The sequence below is a fragment of the Cherax quadricarinatus genome, chromosome 75 (assembly GCF_038502225.1).
Source record: "Cherax quadricarinatus isolate ZL_2023a chromosome 75, ASM3850222v1, whole genome shotgun sequence".
Taxonomy (NCBI): Eukaryota; Metazoa; Arthropoda; class Malacostraca; order Decapoda; family Parastacidae; genus Cherax; species Cherax quadricarinatus.
Genome location: NC_091366.1, coordinates 8,694,975 through 8,722,463, shown reverse-complemented (window position 1 = coordinate 8,722,463; position 27,489 = coordinate 8,694,975). Strand labels below are relative to the sequence as shown.

General features: G+C 42.4%; 1 protein-coding gene across 3 annotated transcripts in view; it reads right to left on the bottom strand.

Annotated features, from left to right (window-relative positions):
• BRWD3 (bromodomain and WD repeat-containing protein) overlaps nt 1-27,489 on the bottom strand; it is a 124,383-nt gene that overhangs the window by 72,249 nt on the left and 24,645 nt on the right. For 2 of the 3 annotated variants that reach the window (XM_070101022.1, XM_070101023.1), the window contains exons 10-13: nt 26,779-26,979; nt 22,525-22,748; nt 21,117-21,304; nt 18,044-18,269 (exon numbers count right to left, since the gene is read on the bottom strand). In XM_070101022.1, coding sequence (XP_069957123.1) covers nt 18,044-18,269; nt 21,117-21,304; nt 22,525-22,748; nt 26,779-26,979 — 839 coding nt within the window. Of the gene's footprint in view, nt 1-18,043; nt 18,270-21,116; nt 21,305-22,524; nt 22,749-26,778; nt 26,980-27,489 lie in introns of those variants that run through there. The other variant, XM_070101024.1, reaches the window with a different exon arrangement.

Below are 27,489 nucleotides of genomic sequence, written 5' to 3'. Positions count from 1 at the left end.
TTACTGAGTATACCAGGAAAAGTGTACGGTAGGGTTATAATTGAAAGAATTAGAGGTAAGACAGAATGTAGGATTGCGGATGAGCAAGGAGGTTTTAGAGTGGGTAGGGGATGTGTAGATCAGGTGTTTACATTGAAGCATATATGTGAACAGTATTTAGATAAAGATAGGGAAGTTTTTATTGCATTTATGGATTTAGAAAAGGCATATGATAGAGTGGATAGAGGAGCAATGTGGCAGATGTTGCAAGTATATGGAATAGGTGGTAAGTTATTAAATGCTGTAAAGAGTTTTTATGAGGATAGTGAGGCTCAGGTTAGGGTGTGTAGAAGAGAGGGAGACTACTTCCCGGTAAAAGTAGGTCTTAGACAGGGATGTGTAATGTCACCATGGTTGTTTAATATATTTATAGATGGGGTTGTAAAGGAAGTAAATGCTAGGGTGTTTGGGAGAGGGGTGGGATTAAATTATGGGGAATCAAATTCAAAATGGGAATTGACACAGTTACTTTTTGCTGATGATACTGTGCTTATGGGAGATTCTAAAGAAAAATTGCAAAGGTTAGTGGATGAGTTTGGGAATGTGTGTAAAGGTAGAAAGTTGAAAGTGAACATAGAAAAGAGTAAGGTGATGAGGGTGTCAAATGATTTAGATAAAGAAAAATTGGATATCAAATTGGGGAGGAGGAGTATGGAAGAAGTGAATGTTTTCAGATACTTGGGAGTTGACGTGTCGGCGGATGGATTTATGAAGGATGAGGTTAATCATAGAATTGATGAGGGAAAAAAGGTGAGTGGTGCGTTGAGGTATATGTGGAGTCAAAAAACGTTATCTATGGAGGCAAAGAAGGGAATGTATGAAAGTATAGTAGTACCAACACTCTTATATGGGTGTGAAGCTTGGGTGGTAAATGCAGCAGCGAGGAGACGGTTGGAGGCAGCGGAGATGTCCTGTTTAAGGGCAATGTGTGGTGTAAATATTATGCAGAAAATTCGGAGTGTGGAAATTAGGAGAAGGTGTGGAGTTAATAAAAGTATTAGTCAGAGGGCAGAAGAGGGGTTGTTGAGGTGGTTTGGTCATTTAGAGAGAATGGATCACAGTAGAATGACATGGAAAGCATATAAATCTATAGGGGAAGGAAGGCGGGGTAGGGGTCGTCCTCGAAAGGGTTGGAGAGAGGGGGTAAAGGAGGTTTTGTGGGTAAGGGGCTTGGACTTCCAGCAAGCGTGCGTGAGCGTGTTAGATAGGAGTGAATGGAGACGAATGGTACTTGGGACCTGACGATCTGTTGGAGTGTGAGCAGGGTAATATTTAGTGAAGGGATTCAGGGAAACCGGTTATTTTCATATAGTCGGACTTGAGTCCTGGAAATGGGAAGTACAATGCCTGCACTTTAAAGGAGGGGTTTGGGATATTGGCAGTTTGGAGGGATATGTTGTGTATCTTTATATGTTTATGCTTCTAGACTGTTGTATTCTGAGCACCTCTGCAAAAACAGTGATAATGTGCGAGTGTGGTGAAAGTGTTGAATGATGATGAAAGTATTTTCTTTTTGGGGATTTTCTTTCTTTTTTGGGTCACCCTGCCTCGGTGGGAGACGGCCGACTTGTTGAAAAAAAAAAAAAAAAAAAAAAAAAAAAAAAAAAAAAAAAAAAAAAAAAACTTATATTTTTCTTTTTAGGTCACCCAGCCTCAGTAGGAAATGACAGGTGTGATGGAAAAAAAAAGTACAATCTTGAGAATGAAATAAAATTACAAAACGAAAGGGTGTTAATAAAAAGAGGTGTCGTACGGGAAATTAAACATAGTAAGGAAATTAAACATAGTAAGGAAATTAAACGCAGTACTTGTTTGGAGAAGCGCTAGCTAGACAGTAGAAATGAAAACATCGTTCGTGTGTCTGTGTACTCACCTAGTTGTGGTTGCAGGGGTTGAGTCATAGCTCCTGGCTCCGCCTCTTCACTGGTCGATACTGAGTCACTCTCCCTGAACCATGAGCTTTATCATACCTCTGCTTAAAGCTATGTATGGATCATTCCTCCACTACATTGCTTCCCAAATTATTCTGCTTCCTGACTACTCTGTGACTGAAGAAATACTTCATAACATCCCTGTGATTCATCTGTGTCTTCACCTTCCAACTGTGAGTGAGAGTGTGAGTGTGAGTGTGTGTGCATGTACTCACCTAGTTGAGGTTGCAGGGGTCGAGTCCGAGCTCCTGGCCCCGCCTCTTCACTAATCGCTACTAGGTCACTCTCCCTGAACCGTGAACTTTATCATACCTCTGCTTAAAGCTATGTATGGATCCTGCTTCCACTACATCGCTTCCAAAACTATTCCACTTACTGACTACTCTGTGGCTGAAGAAATACTTCCTAACATCCCAGTGAATCATCTGTGTCTTCAACTTCCAACTGTCCCCCCTTGTTACTGTGTCCAATCTCTGGAACATCCTGTCTTTGTCCACCTTGTCAATTCCTCTCAGTATTTTGTATGTCATTATCATGTCCCCCTATCTCTCCTGTCCTCCAGTGTCGTCAGGTTGATTTCCCTTAACCTCTCCTCGTAGGACATACATCTTAGCTCTGGGACTAGTCTTGTTGCAAACCTTTGCACTTTCTCTAATTTCTTTACATGCTTGGCTAGGTGTGGGTTCCAAACTGGTGCCACATACTCCAATATGGGCCTAACGTACACGGTGTACAGGGTCCTGAACGATTCCTTATTAAGATGTCAGAATATTGTTCTGAGATTTGCTAGGCGCCCATATGCTGCAGCCGTTATTTGGTTGATGTGCTCTTCAGGAGATGTGCCTGGTGTGTGCGCGCGCGCGTTCTCGTTCTCTCTCTCTCATTCTCTCTCTCTCTCGTTCTCTCTCTCTCTCGTTCTCTCTCTCTCTCGTTCTCTCTCTCTCTCGTTCTCTCTCATTCTCTCTCTCTCATTCTCTCTCTCTCTCTCTCTCTCTCATTCTCTCTCTCTCTCTCTCGTTCTCTCTCTCTCTCTCGTTCTCTCTCTCTCTCTCGTTCTCTCTCTCTCTCGTTCTCTCTCTCTCTCTCGTTCTCTCTCTCTCTCTCGTTCTCTCTCTCTCTCGTTCTCTCTCTCTCTCTCTCGTTCTCTCTCTCTCTCTCTCTCGTTCTCTCTCTCTCTCTCGTTCTCTCTCTCTCGTTCTCTCTCTCTCTCTCGTTCTCTCTCTCTCTCTCGTTCTCTCTCTCTCTCTCTCGTTCTCTCTCTCTCTCTCGTTCTCTCTCTCTCTCTCGTTCTCTCTCTCTCTCTCGTTCTCTCTCTCTCGTTCTCTCTCTCTCTCTCGTTCTCTCTCTCTCTCTCTCGTTCTCTCTCTCTCTCTCTCGTTCTCTCTCTCTCTCTCTCGTTCTCTCTCTCTCTCTCGTTCTCTCTCTCTCTCTCGTTCTCTCTCTCTCTCTCTCGTTCTCTCTCTCTCTCGTTCTCTCTCTCTCGTTCTCTCTCTCTCTCGTTCTCTCTCTCTCTCGTTCTCTCTCTCTCTCGTTCTCTCTCTCTCTCGTTCTCTCTCTCTCTCGTTCTCTCTCTCTCTCGTTCTCTCTCTCTCTCGTTCTCTCTCTCTCTCTTTTTCTCTCTCTCTTTCTCTCTCTCTCTTTCTCTCTCTCTCGTTCTCTCTCTCGTTCTCTCTCTCTCTCTCTCGTTCTCTCTCCCATTCTCTCTCTCCCATTCTCTCTCTCCCATTCTCTCTCTCCCATTCTCTCTCTCTCGTTCTCTCTCTCTCTCGTTCTCTCTCTCTCTCGTTCTCTCTCTCTCTCGTTCTCTCTCTCTCTCGTTCTCTCTCTCTCTCGTTCTCTCTCTCGTTCTCTCTCTCGTTCTCTCTCTCGTTCTCTCTCTCGTTCTCTCTCTCGTTCTCTCTCTCGTTCTCTCTCTCGTTCTCTCTCTCGTTCTCTCTCTCTCTCGTTCTCTCTCTCTCTCGTTCTCTCTCTCTCTCGTTCTCTCTCTCTCTCGTTCTCTCTCGTTCTCTCTCTCGTTCTCTCTCTCTCTCGTTCTCTCTCTCTCTCGTTCTCTCTCTCTCTCGTTCTCTCTCTCTCTCGTTCTCTCTCTCTCTCGTTCTCTCTCTCTCTCGTTCTCTCTCTCGTTCTCTCTCTCTCTCTCGTTCTCTCTCTCTCTCGTTCTCTCTCTCTCTCGTTCTCTCTCTCTCGTTCTCTCTCTCTCTCGTTCTCTCTCTCTCTCGTTCTCTCTCTCTCTCTCTCGTTCTCTCTCTCTCTCGTTCTCTCTCTCTCTCTCTCTCTCTCTCTCGTTCTCTCTCTCTCTCGTTCTCTCTCTCTCTCGTTCTCTCTCTCTCTCGTTCTCTCTCTCTCTCGTTCTCTCTCTCTCTCGTTCTCTCTCTCGTTCTCTCTCTCTCTCGTTCTCTCTCTCTCTCGTTCTCTCTCTCTCTCGTTCTCTCTCTCTCTCGTTCTCTCTCTCTCTCGTTCTCTCTCTCTCTCGTTCTCTCTCTCTCGTTCTCTCTCTCTCTCTCTCGTTCTCTCTCTCTCTCTCTCGTTCTCTCTCTCTCTCGTTCTCTCTCTCTCTCGTTCTCTCACCTATTTGTACTCATTTATTTGGTGTTGCAGGGGTCGATTCATAGCTCCTGGCCCCTGCCTCTTCACTGTTTGCTACTAGGTCCTCTCTCTCCCTGTTCCATGAGTTTTATCAAACATCTCAAAACTATGTATGGTTCCCGCCTCCACTCAATCACTTTCTAGGCTATTCCACTTCCTGACAACTCTGACTGAAGAAGTACTTCCTAACATTTCCTTTCACTCATCTGAATCTTCAACTTTCAATTGTGACCCCTTGTTTCTGTGTCCCATCTCTGGAACATCCTGTCTTTATCCACCTTTTCTATTCCACACAGTATTTTATGTGTTGTTATCATGTCTTCCCTGACCCTCCTGTCCTCCAGTGTCGCCAGGCCAAATTCCCTTAATCTTTCTTCACAGGACAATCCCCTTAGCTCTGGGACTAGTCTTGTTGCAAACCTTTGCACTTTCTCTAATTTCTTAACGAGCTTGACCAGGTGTGGATTCCAAACTGGTGCTACATACTCCAATATGGGCTTGACGTATATGGTGTAGAGAGTCTTGAACGATTCCTTACTGAGGTATCGGAATGCTATCCTCAGGTTTGCCATTATTTATTATAATAAAAAAGAAGCACTAAACCACAAGGGCTATACAGTGCTGTCAGGTTTGCCAGACGCCCGTATGCTGCAGCAGTTATCTGATTGATGTGATCTACAGATGTGCTCGGTATTATACTCACCCCAAGATCTTTTTCCTTGAGTGAGGTTTGCAGCTTTTGACCACCTAGACTATACTCTGTCTGTGGTCTTCTTTGCCCTTCCCTGATCTTCATGACTTTGCATTTGGCAAGGTTAAATTCCAGGAGCCAGTTGCTGGACCAGCCTTGTAGCCTGTTCAGGTCTCTTTGTAGTCCTGCTTGATCCTCGACCGATTTGATTCTCCTCATTAACTTCGCATCATCTGCAAACAAGGACGCTTCTGAGTCTATCCCTTCCGTATGTCATTCACATATACCAAAAACAGCACAAGTCCTAGGACTGACCCCTGAGGAATCCCACTTGTCACAGGTGCCCACTGACACCTCATCACATACCATGACTCGTTGTTGCCTCCCTGTCAGATATTCTCTGATCAATTGCAGTGTCTTTCCTGTTATAAATAACAAAAAAGGCACAATACCATGACTGGAACGATACACAAATAACCCACACATAAAAGAGAAGCTTATGACGATGTTTCGGTCCGACTTGGACCACTGACAAAGTCACAGTGTGACTTTGTCAATGGTCCAAGTCGGACCGAAACGTCGTCGTAAGCTTCTCTTTTATGTGTGGGTTATTTGTGTATCTTTCCTGTTATGTGTGCCTCATCCTCTAGCTTCTGCATTAACCTCTTGTGAGGAACTGTGTCGAAGGCCTTCTTGCAGTCCAAGAAAATGCAGTCTATCTGCCCCTCTCTCTCATCTTACTTTTGTCACCTTGTCATAAAACTCCAGTAGGTTTGTAACAGGATTTTCCTTCCCTGAAACCGTGCTGGTTGTCGATGATACGCTCGTTTCTTTCCAGGTGCTCCACCACTCTCCTCCTGATGATCTCCATGGTTTTGCATAGTATACACGTTAGTGAAACAGGTCTGTGGTTTAATGCCTCTTGCCAGTCTCCTTTTTTAAAAATTAGAACTAGATTTGCTATCTTCCATACCTTAGGTAGTTGCCCAGTTTCAATGGCTGTGTTGAAGATCTGTGTTAGTGGCACACACAGCATCTCTGCTCCCTTTCTAAGGACCCATGGAGAGATGTTGTCTGGTCCCACCGCCTTTGAGGTATCAAGTTCACGTAGCAGCTTCACCTCCTCGGTTATGTGTACCACATCCAGCATTTATTGGTGCACCTCCCTGTTCTGAATTCCTGGAGTCCTACCTGTTTCCACTGTAAATACTTCTTTAAATCTCATGTTGAGCTCCTCACATACCTCTTGGTCATGAACTCCCCACCATCCTTCCTCAGCCTCATTACCTGATCCTTTACTGTTGTTTTCCTCCTGATGTGGCTATACAATAGCTTTGGGTCAGATTCGACTTTCGATGCTATGCTACTTTCGTATTGTCGCTGAGCGTCCCTTCTTATCTGTGCGTGTGTGTGTGTGTGTGTGTGTGTGTGTGTGTGTGTGTACTCACCTATTTGTACTCACCTATTTGTGGTTGCAGGGGTCGAGTCCTAGCTCCTGGCCCCGCCTCTTCACCGGTTGCTACTAGACCCTCTCTCTCCCCGCTCCATGAGCTTTATCAAACCTCGTCTTAAAACTGTGTATGGTTCCTGCCTCCACTACGTCATTTTCTAGGCTATTCCACTGCCTTACAACTCTATGACTGAAGAAATACTTCCTACTATCTCTCTGACTCATTTGTGTCTTCAACTTCCAATTGTGGCCTCTTGTTTCTGTGTCCCCTCCCTGGAACATCCTGTCCTTGTCCACCTTGTCTATTCCACGCAGTATTTTATATGTCGTTATCATGTCTCCCCTGACCCTCCTGTCCTCCAGTGTCGTCAGGCCGATTTCCCTTAATCTTTCTTCATAGGACATTCCCCTTAGCTCTGGAACTAACCTTGTTGCAAACCTTTGTACTTTCTCTAGTTTCTTGACGTGCTTTATCAAGTGCGGGTTCCAAACAGGTGCTGCATACTCCAGTATGGGCCTGACATACACGGTGTACAGTGTCTTGAATGATTCCTTACTAAGGTGTCGGAATGCTGTTCTCAGGTTTGCCAGGCGCCCATATGCTGCAGCAGTTATCTGATTGATGTGTGCTTCCGGAGACATGCTCGGTGTTATACTCACCCCAAGATCTTTCTCCTTGAGTGAGGTTTGCAGTCTTTGGCCACCTAGCCTATACTCTGTCTGTGGTCTTCTGTGCCCTTCCCCTATCTTCATGACTTTGCATTTGGCAGGATTAAATTCGAGAAGCCATTTGCTGGACCAGGTGTCCAGTCTGTCCAGGTCTCTTTGAAGTCCTGCCTGGTCCTCATCAGATTTAATTCTCCTCATTAACTTCACATCATCTGCAAACAGGGACACTTCTGAGTCTAACCCTTCCGTCATGTCGTTCACATATACCAAAAATAGCACTGGTCCTAGGACCGACCCCTGTGGGACCCCGCTCGTCACAGGTGCCCACTGTGATACATCATTACGTACCATGACTCGTTGTTGCCTCCCTGTCAGGTATTCTCTGATCCATTGCAGTGCCCTTCCTGTTATATGCGCCTGATGCTCTAGCTTCTGCACTAATCTCTTGTGAGGAACTGTGTCAAAGGCCTTCTTGCAGTCCAAGAAGATGCAATCAACCCACCCCTCTCTCTCTTGTCTTACTTCTGTTATTTTATCATAAAACTCCAGAAGGTTTGTGACACAGGATTTGCCTTCCGTGAATCCGTGCTGGTTGGCATTTATACTCCTGTTCCGTTCCAGGTGCTCCACCACTCTCCTCCTGATAATCTTCTCCATAATTTTGCATACTATACACGTCAATGACACAGGTCTATAGTTTAGTGCCTCTTTTCTGTCTCCTTTTTTGAAAATGGGAACTACATTTGCTGTCTTCCATACCTCAGGTAGTTGCCCAGTTTCCAGGGATGTGTTGAAGATTGTGGTAAGTGGTACGCACAACATATCTGCTCCCTCTCTAAGGACCCATGGAGAGATGTTGTCCGGTCCCATTGCCTTTGAGGTATCGATGTCCCTTAGCAGTTTCTTCACCTCCTCCTCATCTGTATGTATGTCGTCCAACACTTGTTGGTTTATTCCTTGTTGGTGTCCCCATCTGGTCTGTCCCCCCAGAGTCCTTCCTGTCTCTACTGTAAATACTTCCTTAAATCTCGTGTTGAGCTCCTCACATACCTCTTGATCGTTTCTTGTGAGTTCCCCACCTTCTTTCCTCAGCCTTATCACCTGGTCCTTGACTGTTGTCTTCTTCCTAATGTGGCTATACAGCAGTTTCGGGTCAGATTTGACTTTCGATGCTATGTCGTTTTCATACTGTCTCTGGGCCTCCCTCCTTATCTGCGCATACTCGTTTCTGGCTCTTCTACTAATCTCCTTGTTTTCCTGGGTCCTATGCCTCCTGTACCTTTTCCATTCTCTGTTGCACTTAGCTTTTGCCTCCCTACACCTTCGGGTAAACCAAGGACTCGTCTTGGTCTTCCTATTATTTCTGTTTCCCTTGGGAACAAAACTTTCCTCTGCCTCCTTGCACTTTGTTGCCACATATTCCATCATCTCGTTTACTGATTTTCCTACCATTTCTCTGTCCCACTGAACCTCCTGCAGGAAGTTTCTCATACCTGTGTAGTCCCCCCCTTTTATAGTTTGGCCTGTCCCCTTCAGTTCCTGTTACCTTCTCCACTTGTAACTCTACTATATAGTCAAAACTCAGAACCACATGATCGCTAGCTCCAAGGGGCCTCTCGTAAGTGATGTCCTCGATGTCTGAACTGCTCAGGGTGAACACAAGATCCAGTCTTGCTGGCTCATCCTCCCCTCTCTCTCTGGTTGTGTCCCTGACATGTTGATGCATGAGGTTTTCAAGTACCACATCCATCATCTTTGCTCTCCATGTTTCGGGACCCCCATGTGGCTCCAGGTTTTCCCAGTCGATCTCCCTGTGGTTGAAATCGCCCATTACCAGTAACTTTGCTCTGCTCGAGTGAGCTCTTCTTGCCACCTCAGCCAGTGTGTCCACCATCACCCTGTTGTTTTCTTCGTACTCCTCTCTTGGCCTCCTGCAGTTCTGTGGTGGGTTATACATCACTCCAATGACTACTTTATGTTCTCCGGACTGAATTGTACCTACAATGTAGTCTCTTTCTCCAATCATGTCCATGCCTTCCATTTCCTCAAATCCCCATTGGTGTTTTATGAGCAGTGCAACCCCTCCTCCCCCTCTACTCCTTCTATCTTTCCTCAGGATCTGATATCCTGTTGGGAAGATTGTGTCTTGTGTGTGTGTGTGTGTGTGTGTGTGTGTGTGTGTGTGTGTGTGTGTGTGTGTGTATGTGTGTGTGAAAGAGAGAGAGAGACAGACAGAGGCACAGATACAGAGACATGCACAGATACAGACACACACACAGAGACAGACAGGGACAGAGACAGACAGACAGACAGACAGAGACACACACACACACACAGAGACAGAAATCGACTGACGACACTGGAGGACAGGAGAGAGAGAGGGGGACATGATAACGACATATAAAATACTGAGAGGAATTGACAAGGAGGACAAAGACAGGATGTTCCAGAGATGGGACACTGCAACAATGAAATACAGTTGGAAGGTGAAGACACAGATGAATCACAGGGATGTTAGGAAGTATTTCTTCAGTCACAGAGTAGTCAGGAAGTGGAATAGTTTGGGAAGCGATGTAGTGGAGGCAGGATCCATACATAGCTTTAAGCAGAGGTATGATAAAGCTCATGGTTCAGGGAAAGTGACCCAGTATCAACCAATGAAGAGGCGGGGCCAGGAGCTCTGACTCGACCCCTGCAACCACAACTAGCTGAGGAGAGAGAAAGAGAGAGAGAGAGAGAGAGAGAGAGAGAGAGAGAGAGAGAAAACGTGTCACAGTGTGCTCCACAAACTTTCTTAATATTACTTAAATACGAGGGTTGGTGAGGATAAAAACTGTTCAGTGACAAAGAACTACCTACAACACATTAGTACAAGTAAGCCAACTCCTCCACTGAAGTGAATATAAGCAATACCAGTGATATTTAAGTGTGGTATGGTGAAGACATGGTGTGAGTGAGGGGACAGCAGCAGGCCTTAGGAGTGACGTCACTATTGCCTTCAGAGTGAGCATCTAATATTATCTAATATTATGTGTGTTTTGTGCTATGTACTAGCATCTGATGTTTATAACAACGTGACTGGTACAATGCAACATAGTGATTTGTGTAACATCTTCCTTTAGTGGAAAAGTGGATAGCATAAACAGTGTTTATTAAGTGATAGTGAGAAGGCAACACTTCCAGCTCGTCGGCCCACTGCCGCCCTCACTACCAACCCCGCTATAAACCCCCACCCACGATACTCCATCCCACCCACGATACCACCACCCACCCTCTCTCTCCTGTGAACTTCATTGCAAACCTACAAGCCTCCTCTGGGATGACTTCACACCGCAAAATAGCAAGAATATCTACGCTATCTGGCTATTGTCCCAGTAGTTACTGCACTGTTTGTGGGTATACCACAAGGGACAAAATTCTTCTTAGATGTAAGGAGCCTACTTGTTCCAACTACTGCCACACAGATTGCATTCCAGAAGAATTCTGTTGCAGCCAGGTTGAAAATTTCAGAAAATTGAAGGATATCCATAATCCTGTGGTATATATGGATACAAGCCTGGAGCTACAGGAGGAAGGTTCAGAAGTCCTACCTCAGGGACTCCTGTCCAAAGATCAAGACTGCCCTCTTGGGCTGTGTTGTAAAGTTGCAGCTAAGATAATCCATCACAGGGAAGCACTTCATGAGCTCCTCAAATCATTAGATAACCTACAAGCTATTGTAGAAGGCCAGTGCAAGCCTACATCAAGTGACATAAGCTGCTCAGCTGATGGTGACACTATTGACAAAGACTTGAAGTCCCACACTGAGCTTAACTCAGGGGTAAACAACTGGTGGAATTCTGTCATCGCTAAGGTCCCACAGACTGACAGAGTTCAAAACACTACCTTTGGAAATTCTAACACAATTCCTCTGACCACCACAGAGGGAACAAATCCTCTTCCCAGCAACGAGGGAAGCCTTGGATCTGTTAATTCTCCTACACCTGACATCTCTGCTTCAGCCACTGCCAGTCCACTAGACAGTGCACATACCATCTCTGATCCTACACCTGTCAGCACACCTGCCGACACTATTCCAGAATCTGGTAGCAGTGCTTCATCAGCAAGTTCTGAGCCAGGAGTTTCTCCACCAGAGATTGGTGCAGTTAATGATCAGGGAACTATCACTGCACCTGATCACCTACTGCGCCGAAGTACGAACAGCAGGGACACATCTGTCAGAACTGGTAGAGGACGGGGCAGAGGATGTGGAAGAGGACGTGGAGGAGGAAGACATCTACAGCCGTCTCACCCTCCACTAACACAGTTCCAGCGGCAGAATCTGAGGACAAATCTGCAAAACACAGGAGGGGCAACAAATCCTAGTCCACCCTCCCAGGCACCTAGGCTGTGCTCTCGCTGTCACCGGAAGGGGCACACTGCCAACAACTGCCTGCGAGATACCAGGTGTAATTACTGCTACAAGAAAGGACATCAGGAGGACCAGTGTCGGAAGAAAAAGGAACTTGACAGACAAGGCCACCTGTTTAGAGACCTGTTCTCAGAACAAACCAGCAGGATCTCTGAATTGGTGAACACTCACACGTCACCTACTTAGCTACTCCTATCCCAGCCCAGCAGGTGGGATTGTGCCTTATACAAGACCACAGACCTACATCCCTGCAGCTGCCTCAGTACCCTACCTCTCTCAAGGGCAGGCACCTTACATTCCCTACACACCCACCACCTCAAGCTGACCACTTCATCATGAGGAGCCAGTCTATCAGCATCCTGTTGGCCAACATTAGAGGTTTCATTACTAATGTTGGACAGCTCACACATAGTTTTGTGAACACTCGACGTCCCGACATAGCTGTTGTTGAAACATTTTTGGATGACAGGACTCCAGAAAATTTTGCAAGAATTGCTGGCTACACCTCATGGATGAGAAGAGACAGGCAAGGGCAAGGAGGAGGTGTTGCTGTGTGCTTCTCTAAAAGTGTTCATGCCCAGCACATTGATGTTGCCACCCCTACACATCTTGAAATGATGTTCTTCAAGCTCTGTATAAACACTAGTACCTCTGTACTAGCATGTGCAATGTACAGACCTCAGTGGCAACATGCAGACCCCATCAACTTCCTAATGGAAAATATTGACTCCCTTCTGCTATAACACAACTGTCAACATATTATAATTGTTGGTGACCTCAACCAGCACCTTATACAGAGGGACTTTGATGACCTTCTTGCAGTGTTTGACATGAGAAACTTTGTTGATTTCCCTACTCATATCTCTGGCTCCTCCCTTGACCCAGTAGTGAGTGATCTGGCAGAAGGCATAGTCACTTGTCAACCCCTCGGCTACATTGGATCATCTGACCACAAGGCTGTTTTTACGACACTTAAGATCCCAACAGAACGAGGTGAGGAGTCCACACGCACAACCTGGCTATGGGAAAGAGGTAATTGGCCAGCCCTTTGCTCTGAGCTCGCCACCACCGATTGGAATGCTCTTCTCCAAGGGGAGGTTGACAACCAAGTGAAAGCCTTCACTGGACACATCCTTAATCTACAACAAGAACACATTCCTCACCGGCAATATGTGACGAAGCCTACAGATCAGCCTTGGTTTGGCTTTCGTTGTAGAGGCTGCTACTGCTGAGTACGAAGCATGGCGAAGGTATAAGAGACATCCTACCACCTATAACAGGAACTTGCACACGCAAGCCTGTAGGCATATGGGTGATGTTCAAAAGTGGGCCATTGCTAAATGGGAGGTGGACACTAAAAGAAAGCTAGCATTAGGTAGGGTAGGCTCCAAAACCTGGTGGTCCCTGGTCAAGGACAGACAAGGATATCTGCCTGATGAACTTATTCCACCTCTAAATCGACAGGATGGGACCACCTCTACTAGTAGTCAAGAGAAGGTGGACCTCTTTGCTGAACACTTTGCTACCAAAATGCAAGTTCCTGATCCAGCAAGGGACCCTCCTTGGCTAGCTGCAAGAACTGTGTCAAAACTGTCAGTGGTGACTAAGGCAGGAGGAGGTGCATTTCTTCTTAAATCGCTTGACCAAGAAAAGGCTGTGGGCCCAGACAAATTGAGCCCAAGATTGTTGAGAAGATGTGCAGACCAGCTAGCAGCACCTCTAACTCGCATCTTTCAGCACTGCCTAGTACAGTGTAAATGGCCCTCTCTATGGAAAGAGGCAAATGTAGTCCCTGTTCACAAAAAGAAGAGCAGAGCAGAAATCAGCAACTACAGACCAGTGTCACTCCTGTCAATCACTGGTAAGATCCTTGAGACAATAATCTCAAGACAAATGACAGAGTTTTTTGACTACCACTCACTACTTTGTGATCGTCAATATGGCTTCAGGAAAGGTTACTCTGCTGCTGATCTGCTGTTAAACCTCTCCATTAAGTGGCACCAGTCACTGGATGAATCCAAAGTCAGCTGTGTGGTAGCACTGGACATTGCTGGCGCTTTCGACCGGGTGTGGCACCAGGGCCTCTTAGCAAAACTTCAAGCACTGGGAATTGCAGGCTCTACGCTATGTCTCAGTGATTACCTTCATGGTAGATCTCTAAGTGTAGTTCTCAATGGAACGGAATCAGCAAGACATCCTATTGGGGCAAGTGTTCCACAAGGAAGCGTGCTGGGTCCATTATGAAATGTCTACTTAACGACCTTCATCTCGTCCCAGAATCACATGCATATGCAGACGACTGTACACTGACATTCACTTATCCAAGAGAAGAAATGCCAGCTGCTCTAAGCTACATCAATCACCAGCTGAGAGCTATATCAGCTTGGGGAAATAGATGGCAAGTAACATTTGCACCTGAGAAAACGCAAATGATGATCGTCTCTAAGCACCATGATGGTAATGCTGGTGCAGTAGTAAGGATGAATGGGAGGGTGTTGGCACCTGGAGAAGAAGTTGATATCCTTGGGGTGAAATTTGACTCCAAACTAACCATGAAGAACCATGTTGTAAATCTTGCAAACAAGGCAGCCAGGAAGCTTACAGCACTTCGCCGTATCTCGCATCTGCTTGACAGTAGGGGTTGCAAGATCCTGTATGAGGCACAAGTACGCTCACACCTTGAGTATGCTCCACTTTCTTGGTTTGCCTGCCCCCCCCCCTCTCATCTGCGACTGCTTGACAGAGTAGAGAACAGAGCAAGACGTCTCATCTCTCGCCTGGACCCATCCTGGATAGATCTGTCATTTCAGCAGAGCCTTCAACATAGGAGGGATGTGGGTGGGCTTACTGTATGTACAAGGCCAATATTGTCAAAATACCACACTTGGATCTCGAGGACAGCGTGAAACAAGCTTTTATGCCACAAGACGGGCAGAAAGCAGCAACTTCACTCTGGCTGTACCCTTCTCCAGAACATCACTCCATCTGAGATCATACATACCCAGGATGACTCGAGTATGGAACACATTCGTACAGCATAATGATGTCAACGAGATAAAGTCAGTTGATCAAATGAAAATGCTGGCCCAAAGATGGCTCCAACTTCATCCTGTTCCCTACTTGTATGTCTCATAACAATAAAAATGCTTTCAAATGAGCTGATGTAGGTAATAGTCTTTAGCTTGCCAATAAAGTTAGGGAATCCTTAACCTGTAAATAGCTTGTCAATAAAGCTAGGGATCCTTAACCTTGTCAAACCCTGTGTAGAAAGAGAGAAAGAAAGAGAGAAAGAGAGAAAGAGAGAGAGAGAAAGAGAGAGAGAGAGAGAGAGAGAGAGAGAGAGAGAGAGAGAGAGAGAGAGAGAGAGAGAGAGAGAGAGAGAGAGAGAGAGAGAGAGAGAGAAAGAGAGAAAGAGAGAGAGAGAGAGAGAGAGAGAGAGAGAGAGAGAGAGAGAGAGAGAGAGAGAGAGAGAGAGAGAGAGAGAGAGAGAGAGAGATAGAGAGAGAGACAGACAGACAGCGAGACAGAGAGAGAGAGAGAGAGAGAGAGAGAGAGAGAGAGAGAGAGAGAGAGAGAGAGAGAGAGAGAGAGAGAGAGAGAGAGAGAGAGAGAGAGAGAGAGAGAGAGAGAGAGAGAGAGAGAGAGAGAGAGAGAGAGAGAGAGAGAGAGAGAGAGAGAGAGAGAGAGAGAGAGAGAGAGAGAGAGAGAGAGAGAGAGAGAGAGAGAGAGAGAGAGAGAGAGAGAGAGAGAGAGAGAGAGAGAGAGAGAGAGAGAGAGAGAGAGAGAGAGAGAGAGAGAGAGAGAGAGAGAGAGAGAGAGGAGAGAGAGAGAGAGAGAGAGAGAGAGAGAGAGAGAGAGAGAGAGAGAGAGAGAGAGAGAGAGAGAGAGAGAGAGAGAGAGAGAGAGAGAGAGAGAATGTCATTGTTCTTGTATGTGACAGATGTGTGCAATATTAGGAATAATGAGAATCAATTTGTGGCATGAGAAAATGGTGATCAAGGAAAAACAAAGGAAGATGGGGAGCTGTAAGATTAGTTAAAGCATTTTGACATATGAGGTCATTCAATGTTCTTTAACAATAAGATTTATAACACCATACATGCTACCATTCACAACCCAAAGCAATACTGTAAAATTTTCATCTTGTCTGTATTGTGTACCATTCATATACAATATAACAAAAAACAATCATTTACACTAATAAGCACACAACAAAATTAAAAACCATCACGTGAAATTAAGACAATTTTAACCATGCATCAATCGTGAAGAAGAGCAGTTGATCCAAAAATATGGCCAAACACAACATCCTGCAAAACCCTGCACATCTTGTTATCTGTTAATTTGTTTAGTTAATATTTTCACGAACCGTGACTCCCTCGGCCCAGATTTAGACCATGCCTTCTAAACTGCAAAGGAAATATTATATGAAAGAGAAATACAAAGAAACAATATAAAGAAACGCCTCTTTTCGGTGTTCCACATTCTCATTAGCTTTCAATTGAGCCATTGTTCTTTATATTTGGAGCTTTTGTCACTTCCCCACCGTTTTCAAACAACCGTTGTGTAAAGGGTGACCAACACTTATTTTAAGGTAAGTATTGTATGTACTTTATCGTAGTTATTTTGCTAGAACTGCTTTTGTTCTATCGACCGAGTACAAGAAACTGCCCACTGACCCTATTTCGCGGCTTAAAAGATTTGTTTTAGTTTCAATGGCTGAAGATCAGTGACGGGAGCTATAAGTTTGGGGTGTGGGGTGAGCTGTAGCTCTCCCAGTTACGTCTGATGCAGAGCCATTGAATTTTATTTTTTTTTTTTATTATCACACTGGCCGATTCCCACCAAGGCAGGGTGGCCCGAAAAAGAAAAACTTTCACCATCATTCACTCCATCACTGTCTTGCCAGAAGGGTGCTTTACACTACAGTTTTTTTTAAACTGCAACAAGGAGGGGTGTTAATGTTGCAGTTTAAAAACTGTAGTGTAAAGCACCCTTCTGGCAAGACAGTGATGGAGTGAATGATGGTGAAAGTTTTTCTTTTTCGGGCCACCCTGCCTTGGTGGGAATCGGCCAGTGTGATAATAAAAAAAAATAAAATTCAATGGCTCTGCATCAGACGTAACTGGGAGAGCTACAGCTCACCCCACACCCCAAACTTATAGCTCCCGTCACTGATCTTCAGTTTATATATAGGATGTGGGGTGGTTTTTGGAGACATTTTATGGGAAAAAAAAATGCATCTAATAAGCCGCAAAATATGGTGCTGATTTCAACTGCCCAATAAACTTATCAGAAATTGGTAATTTGGCCAATTTCATACACAATTCAAGAAAGGCCAATTTCAAAATAGGGTCCAAAATTAACAATGCAAACATTTCTAGCACTAAAATAACATTTTCTCTGTTCATTAGTCACATCTCCAGGACCCTCTTATATTACACTTGCTTTCCATTTTGAATTTTTATTCACACAAAAAATTAGAAGATTTGATGTTATACAGACTAGTGCATTATTGTAAAAATGGTATAAATAATATCAGCACATTGGTTACGGAATATTAGACCCATCAGATGACGTATATTGGATGCATGACATGATTTGTTTGCTCTTAAACATCAACAAAAATCGAACATTTCCGTTACTTTGAGCTCAATTTCAAGGTATTTTTAGTTCATAAACCATTCAAAATCATCTCTAGTTCTGTAATATATCTTCCATTCTATCAAATGAGCCCCCCAAAAAAACAAGAATACAACCATATATACCACATGAAAATACACTGCAAGGTCACCGTTTTAACCGAAAAACACGGCCAGTTTTCCTCATTATGCACCGGGTCTGACCAGTCAGACCCATTCTCTCATATGTAGACCAACCAGCTTTCTCCTACAAGATTGGAAGCTGCTAGAATTTTGGCATACTATTACAGGACCAACACTGGCTTGCAAGCCGTAAAATTGTGGGACCGACAGTGAGAGGATTAATTAACTTTTAGTGCACAAATATACTCTGAAAACCACAGGAATATAATGCATTTGCCAATTCACCAGCCTACAATAGAGACAGGAAACCTTAGAAGACATTTTGGTCCAACCTGAAATAGTCAAGTGGAAAGTGCTTGAGAAAATGAGAGAAAGTCCCAAGTCAGTACAGTCACTTTCTACAAACTTTCTACTGTAATCTAAACTATTCTAATTTTCTATCCTCTTCTCTATAACATACAGTTATACAGAACACTACAGTACTGAAGTATATTCAATTACCATTGGCATTCAAGAGAACGTTAGGTATGAGTTGATCATGTCGACAGTTCTCCCGTCCTGGTACAAGCCGCTGATACTCGGGTGGATAAGGATCGCCATCCATATTAACAAGAAATGGAGGTGGCATCAGATGAGGAGCCATCTGTGTTTGTTCATCTAGCACATGGTTGTTGGCATCACGCATTAAAGGCCGATAATCAGTGTGGAAGAATAACTCCTTAGGTATCTGCAACATAAAAGTCACAATTTAACGTCCACACTAATGAAGTATACTTTACAGATTTATTACAGTACAATATATATACTGTATGAAAAAGGATGACTAATGTAATCAAAATTCCTAATTTTTTTTTGGCAAGCTAATAGAAAGCTGTATTGAATAATAGTAAAAATGAAGACGAGCTTACTGCACAACATGACTTACAAACTTTAATAAAGAAGTATCATATGAAGTCCCAATTCAGCCTAACTAATGACATATCCGAGATCCAACCTAATATTATTAACTATCACTAATAACTACCCCGATTCCTTATACCAGCAATTATCACTAACAAGAGCCACTGCAGGAGATTCAATAATAACATCACTCAAACATACAGGTAGTGAGAAGAGTGGCTGTCCAAGCCACTTTCCTTGCCAACATCCTCTAATATCCTGTACAGGACGGCACTGCATTTTTGGTTCCCTCTTTCTGGAGTCCCACTATTTCGGCGGTTTTCAACAGCCATTGTTCATTATGTTCAGAGCTTTTACCATTTTTCCACTGTTATCGCTACTTTCGTACAACAGTTGCACAAGGGAAGGACGACCGGCGACATAGTTTAAGGCAAGTATTGTATGTGTATTTATTTTACTATTTTTATCTTTTTTTAATACCTAGCTGAATTGAGCGCAGTGTTAACATGTTATCAGCATTTTAGACACATTCAACAATGGAAAAATGGCTAATAACAAAAAAGGCACAATACCGTGACTGGAACAATACACAAACAACCCACACATAGAAGAGAGGAGCGTATGACTTGTAAATGGTCCTAGTCTGACCGTAACAAGTCACACTAACCTTGTAAATGGTCCAAGTCAGACCGAAACGTCATTGTAAGCTCCTCCCTTCTATGTGCGGGTTGTTTGTGTAAAAAATGGCTCTTTTCCATCCGAAGCCATTTTCGCTTATCATTTGAGGTCGCAAACCTACGAGCCAAAAGAATGGTGCTCCCTTGTACTCTGCTCCACTCCATCTGCCAAGCTCCCTCACATGTGTCTGCACACACACATTCATAAGACAAGCCTTAGTTTTTAATTTAGCCATCTAAACACATTTAATACTCATCCACCCTTCCTCTGCCATAGTTAGCAGTTCGTGGTTCTAGTGTTCGGAAATATGTATGGTCTTGCATACATGACAATAGCAAAAAAAAATATTTTATAGAACTCACTTTGCTTCTTGAACATTTGTAGCTTTATGAGCATCTATATATAGTTATGGAGAAACTGATTTGTTTCACATGGTTTAATATCAGACATGTTTGAAGTGTTTACTTTAAGCATTTACATGTTTCTTTGTCAATAGTAGAAAGATTGTACAAAGCATGACTGTACAAGGTCATGCCTAATTTCTTGTAACACAGCTGTCCATGATGTTGGTATGTCCCGGGGGTCTATGCGAGTGATGCACAAGTAATCCTAATTCATAGAGCCCCCAAATTTGCTGGGAGCAGAATTTCTATGCCTAAATTTGTCACGAATGACATTTAGGCAGACACGAGAGAATGTGCAGAATACAAAAAAAATCCTGCCCCACCCAAGGCACGATGGGTGCAAATACTCTCTCAGTGTGATGACTATGGTGTGCAGGTGTGAATCCCTTAATTCCAACAGTGCTGGTAGCGAGGATAGTGATCCTGAATCACAAAATTGTAATAACACGATTGCAAATAAATCACAGAATGAGTGGGACTTGAACCAATGGCCAGCTGACCAAGTGGTTAATGCATTAGCCTGCAAGTTCTAGGACTGAAGATGACATATGAGAAGGAGACATATGACAAGGAAACATGACAATTCAATGCAGGAATTGGTGATATTCAAGTGGAAGTATTTCATGCCAATAAAATCATAATATTTCATTGGCATAATTAATGTGATGTTATATTGTTTACAACCTTTCAACTTTCATGAAATAAAATACCCTGGAAAAGGTGAAGAGAAAAACAAATGAACCCACTGAAAAAAAAAAGCAGATGCTATCAATTATACAAATAATAAGCATTTAATCAACAAATCTGACATGCAAATTGGGTTTGTTGATTGCGTAAGAAAGTTTCAAGTGATACATAAAACTTTTTTCCATCTGGATGATATTGTAATGTTGAATGCCTACTTTATAATATACTATACTAAATCAAGACTTGACACAGACCATATATGCTGACTGCAATATGTCTGTCAAAAGACAATACAAAAATTTAAGTTACAACTACAGCACCACACTGCTACCATAGTAACAAATTCCATCCAGTCTAAAATCTGGTAATTGGTCACTATTTAGCACTAATTCTTCCTACTGAGGAGGAGGAAAAAGACTAAAGAGATGTAATATGTGTACTCACACCACAAGATCTCCACAATGCTAACACAGTATTTGTAAATAAAAAAAAAAAAAAAAAAAAAAAAAAAAAAAAAAAAAAAAAAAAAAAAAAAAAAAAAAAAAACACAATACCATGACTGGAACGATACACAAATAACCCGCACATAGAAGAGAGGAGCTTGCAACGACGTTTCGGTCTGACTTGGACCATTTACAAAGTCACACTGACTTTGTAAATGGTCCAAGTTGGACCGAAACGTCGTCGTAAGCTCCTCTCTTCTATGTGCGTGTTATTTGTGTACAGTATTTGTACATAGTGTATATATGTTATAGATGAACAAAACTGGAGAAAAGGGGGAAGAGAAGGGGAAGGGAGAGATGGAAAAAGGAGGGAGGGAAAGGGTAGAGGAGAGGAAAGAAAAACTAAACACTTATTTTAACTATGCCACCTCTCAAAATTAGAGTGTACTGTGCAGTACTCACCTGTTGATATTTTTCATTATGGCCTATTCCAAACAGTATCAAGTGTCCATGAGAATCCGTGGCAGCTATAGTGAAGCCATCTGGGGACCACTTGGCATCGAAGAGTGCACCATAGCCTTGACCTTCAATAGTATTTTTAAAGCTCCACACCAAGGCACCCGTAAAAATGTCCCATATCATCAGCTGACCTGCCGAAAAAACAAATTTTGTGGAAACTTAATGCATGCATGAAAACTAACTAACAAGGTTAAGAATATAAAATTTCAACTTACAAATGCTCCTGGTTATGAGCAGGGCATTTTTTTTTTTTTAAACAATCAGCCTTACAACTGCTGAACTGCAACATAAGTAAAAAATGGTAGAAAAATGAGCTGGGCATAGCAGCCGAGGAAAGACAGAAAAGCGTTAAAGGACCGAGTAATAATAAAAAAAAAGGGAACAACTCACATTAAGCAAGAAAGTGTAAAGTGAGCTCAAAAATAATGTCTTTTGAAGTCAGCAACAGCCAGTACCAAAAATAGAGCTGACAAACCAAGAACAACCATCAAGAATTGAACCAATAATTAAGTGAGGATTCCTGATGGAGCTTGACACATTAAAAACATTATACACAAATGGAGTATCACCACAGATACTACGAAGTGAAATATTAAGTCATTCACAGATTTTAACTAATCATTACTGTCTAGTGAAATGCCAGACAATTCAAAGGCGATAAATAGATAATATTAAGAAGGGAAATACAAAGAAAGCCCTGAACTACAAACTTTGTCCCAAAGTCTTACATACTGCTAATAAAAATAAGACTTAAATATCTAGATAGCAATAAATTGTTCAGAGAACAATATGGATTCAGAAACAGAAAATTGTGCCCTATAACTTCATAAGACATAACTGAAGAAGTGTCAGGTAACTGGGGTATGGGTGCCTCCAGATTCTACAATCCCTGAACAATCTAGCCATTTACAAATGTTGAGACCTTCATATGATCATTTCAGTCCATATGCTAATTTTTGAAACATTTTCTAACACATTTGCAAAATGGTGAACATTTTCTGGTACTGAAACAACAGGAATATGCAGTTATATTAAAGGTTAAAAACAAGCAAAAATGATAAAATGATTTGCATAATTCTGAAAGAAAACACCTCCTGGGTATCAATTAATGCTTTACACAGTATTTCCTATTTTTTATATTGCCTTTGACCAACAAAGCATAATTATTTAAGCCTGAGCCTCTCTTTCTCTTCTTCCCGTTGTATTTAAATACCAGTTCTTTGTTTTCTTATACCCCCTCATTTTATATTATCCTTCTATATGAATCGGTTAATGTATAAATACAAATGAAAAAAATGATTAAAATCTCTATCAATGAATACAGGTACACAGAAGATCCTGCCATTATTACCATCATGTGCCGCAGAAATAATAAGTCTGGGCTCGTGAGGATGGGCTTCAATTACATAAGCATTATCCTCATGACCTTGGAGTATATGTTTCAGTTCTCCCGTGGTGCTATCCCAAACTCGAAGCCACTTGTCATTACTGGCAGTAATAACATACTCATCTGACTGGTTCCATCCAACCATTGTCACTTGTAACCGACGAATTTCTTCAGGAGGAGGACTAACTCTGGGAGAAAATAAGCACAATAAAAGTAAAGCTCAAATAACATCTACTTAGTACAATTACAGTATATACGGAAACAGGATGAAAGTAGTGGTCAAGTTAAAATCAATGAGGGTAGAAACTTGTCTCTGAATAAAATTGTTAATTTTTCTTTAAGTAAGGAGAGACTTTCAAAATACCCAAACAAGATATGGATCTTTTTGGATGCATGAAGATGGTCAACATTTTAATTTAGGCTACCTGTGACAGAGTCTAAACTCTCATTTAACTGCTAAATTTTACAACTGAGGAACAACAACGACATGACTCAAAAACTGATGAAGGGGGTAGGAGAGTTTCGGTGGGGAGAAATAAATGGGTTTAGGTCAAGGGTATATGAGTTAGAGCTAAGGAAAGAGTAGCAATAATGTTGAAGGAACAGTTAGGGAAGGAAAAGATGGAATATAAATGAATAAATTCAAGGATTATGTGGATTAAAATAAGGTCAGCTGCTAAAAGTGGGTTATGCATCTTGAAAAGAGAGGAATGTAGAGGAGAGAGATTTTGGGAGAGGTTGAGTGTTTAGGGAGTTTTGAACCAAGTGCGAGTAATTGTGGAGGGACTTGGATACTAGGTGGAAGAAACTGTTGTAGAGGGCATAGTAGGTAAGTTTGAGCTGCCAGGGGTAAATGATAATGGGGGGCCTTTGAAATTTGTATAGAAAGATTTTGGTAATAAGTAATATACATGTTTTAGGAAAGAGGATAAATAAGTAAATGAGATATGATGTAGGGCATAATAAGAATAGTTTGTTGAACTATGTATTGGAGGATTAAAGGTTAATGGCAGACTTCAGGATATGCATGTTTATAGAGGGGTAACAGATATATCAGATCATTATTTAGCTGTAGCTACAGTGAGAGTAAGAAGTAGATGAGGTACAAGAATGGCATCAGCAAATAAGAGAAAGGTGAAAGTTTATAAACTGAAAGAGGAGGTAGTTAGAGTATTATATAAGCAACAACTGGGAGAAAGATGGGCTAGTGGGAGTATAAGTAATGATGAGGTTGAAGATGTATGGGGCAGATTTAAGAATGTAGTGCTTGAGTGAGCAACAAAAGTCTGTGGATACAGGAGGGTGAGTGCAGGAGGGAAGAGGAGTGATTGGTGGCATAATGAGGTCAACAGAGTGGTAAGTGAAGAAAATTAGCACATGAGAAGTTTTTACAAAGCAGAAGTGATATAAGGAGGGTGAAGTATATGGAGAGTAAGAGAGAGGTTAAGACAGAGGTGAAAAAGTGTAAAACTAGAGAGTGGGTGAGGTTCTGTCAACAGATTTTGCTAAGAATAAGAAAAAGTTTGGGAGTGAGATTAATAGATCGAGGAAAGCCTAGGGAACAAATGGATTTGACAGATAATATCCTATAGGAGTGAGGAAGAGCCAGATGTGAATGGTGGAGGTGAATAACATATTTCTGTTCAATAAAAGTATGAAAGACAGGAAAGTTCCTAGGGATTAGCGGAGAGCACGTAGTTGCTTTGTATACAGAAAAGGGGGAGAAAAGTGTAAAAATTATAGGGGAATAAGCCTGTTAAGTGAATTCTTCCTAAGTAAGCCATGCATGCCGCCAGAGACGACTAAAATGCCAGAAGCAAGGGGCTAGTAACCCCTTTTCCAGTATACATTACTAATTTTAAAAGGAGAAACTTTCGTTTTTCTTTTCAGGGCATCCTGCCCCAGTGGGATATGGGTGGTTTGTTAGATAGAGAGAGAGAGAGAGAGATATAGAAAGACAGAGACAGACACACACACACACAGACAAAGACAGACAGACAGACAGACAGAGACAGAGACAGACAGAGACAGAGACAGAGAGAGACAGAGACAGAGAGAGACAGAGAGAGACAGACAGAGACAGAGAGACAGACAGAGAGACAGACAGAGAGACAGACAGAGAGACAGACAGAGAGACAGACAGAGAGACAGACAGAGAGACAGAGACAGAGAGACAGAGACAGAGAGACAGAGACAGAGAGACAGACAGAGAGACAGACAGAGAGACAGACAGAGAGACAGACAGAGAGACAGACAGAGAGACACAGAGAGAGAGAGAGAGAGAGAGAGAGAGAGAGAGAGCCAGCCTGTTGAGTATAACAGGTAAAGTGTATAGTAGAGTTAATACTCAAAAAGTTAAGGGCAAGACAGAGAGTAGGATCACAGATGAACATGGAAGCTTTAGGACGGGTAAGGGATTTGTAGAACAAGCATACAAGTGAACAATATTTAGATAAAGGTAAGGAACTTTTCATTGTATTCATGGATTTAGAAAAGATATATGATAGGGCAAATGTGGCAAACGTTGCAAGTGTATGAAATAGTTGGTAGGTTACTGAAAGTAGTTAAGTTTTTATGATAGTGAGACTCAATCTAGGGGTAGGTACATAGGAGAAAGAGATTATTTTCCAGTAACAGTAGGCCTCAGACAGGGATGCATGATGCCACCATGAATGTTTAACATATTTATAGATGGGGGTTGTAAAAGTGAATGCCAGGGTGTTAGGAAGAGTGTTTGAGTAAAGTATGGAGAACCTAATACAAAATGGAAGTCATCACAGTTGCTTTTTTCAATAGCACTATGCTTTTGGGAGATTCTGAAGAGAAGTTGCAATGTTTGGTGGATGAATTTTGGAGGGTATGTAAAAGAAGGAAATTATAAAAGAATATAGAAAAGAAAGTCATGAGGGTTACAAACAATTTAGGTAATGAAAGATTGGATACCAGAGTGGAAGGATGGAATATGAAGTGAATGTATTCAAATTTTTGAAAATGGACTTATTGGCAGATAGGTTTATGAAAAATGAAGTGAACTCTAGAATTAATGCATGGGGGGGGGGGGGGATGCGAGTGGTGCATAGAGGCACCTGCGAAGACAATGTTATGCATGGAGGAAAAGGGAAATGTATGAGAGTATAATGATACCAACACTTTTTTACGGGTGTTAAGTATGGGTTGTGAATGTTACAGCAAGGAGGCTTGAGGCAGTGTAGATGTCATATCAGAGGGCAATGTATGTTGTAAATATTATGCAAGGAATTCACAGCTTGGAGATTTGGAGGTGTGGGGTTACTAAAAGTATTATTCAGAAGGTTGGGAAGCGGTTGTCAAGGTAGTTTGGACATTTAGAGAATAGAACAAATAGGCTGACTTCGAGAGTGCATAAATCTGTAGTGGAGGGAAGGCAGGGTAGGGGTCACTCTAGAAAAGGTTGGAGGGAGGGGGGTAAAGAAGGTTTTGTCTGCAAGGGGCTTACACATCCAGACGGAATGTATAAGTGTGCTAGATAGGAGCAAGTGGTGGCATATGGTTTTTGGTCTTGACAAGCTGTTAATTTGAGAGCAAGGTAACTTTGGTGAAGGGATTCAGTTAAATTGGTTAGCTGGACTTGAATCCTGGAGGTGGGAAATACAGTGCCTTCACTCTGAAGGACTGGTGGGATGGGATTATTTGCAGTTTGGAGGGGCATCTGAATTGTAGTATTAGCATGCCTCTGGAAAGACAGTGACAGAGTGAATGATGGGGAAAGTGTTACTTCTCTTTTGGGTCACCCCCGCTTCAGTGGGAAACGACTAGTGTTAAAAAAAATTGTATGCGACAACTGTAATGTAGTGCAACTAGTCACCATCAAAAAGGTCTGCAAATGTGAAACTTATCTGACTGCTTACACTTTCTAACCTTACTAACATACATCTGCTAAATTGTTAATATCACTGTACAGTATGTGTGTGGTTACTTGAATCAACCTATCCTCTCCCCAGCCTTCCCCCCCCCCCCCACACACACATGCACCACAACATCAAAACTATTAATAACAGTATCAGTTATTAAATGTAAAAATTTTCATTCTTACACCTGTCAAGTTTTCAAATGCTTCCTTGTATTACTATTTGTTTCAACTGATATTGTTCTCAATATCAACACCTATATTTCTCAAGCTTAAAGAGTACGTATAATTATTGTGCATAGAAGACTAACAATATTTAACAATCTACTTACCCAGGAAGTAAAGTGGTTATGTTAAGTACAATATTTTTCCACAGCTGGCACTCATAATACCATACAAGTGCAGTGCCGTCCCGACTCCCAGATATAAATTTGAGACCACTATGGCACCACTGAATGCTATCCACACGATCATGATGGCGCTCAATTTCTATCAGCTTTTCAACCCCATCCTTACCTCCAAGATGATACACCCTAAGAAAAAATACTTTCACTTTATTTTCACAATAGGAAAATGAGTAGCAATACCAATTTATTCATGTTTTAACTAAGTGAAGATGCAATCCTGCATCATATACATGAAGCAGCTTAACCCTCATTGTCCAGACTCCCAAAATTAATATTGGTCTCAGTGTCCACATTTAAAGAAAAATTCTTTTGCAATGTAGAGAATCTTTCTGAAAGTAATGATGCCGAAAGTGTAAAATTTGATGAAAAACTTGCGAAATTATGCAAGTACAAAATAAGCAGTCTGGGCACTATTTACACCTCGGCAATTTTACCCACACCGAGTCCTATTTTAAACAAATTACATAGCTTCTGTCAATCAAATTCTTAGCAATTTTGCTAGTATGCCTTCTGTTCTATCAATGGAGCACAAGAAACTGCCCATTCAACTATTACAACTAACCTATAAAGTGCACAGATATCAAGTTCAAAATAAACAATGTAGATATTCCAGGCACTAAAACATTTCCTCTGTTC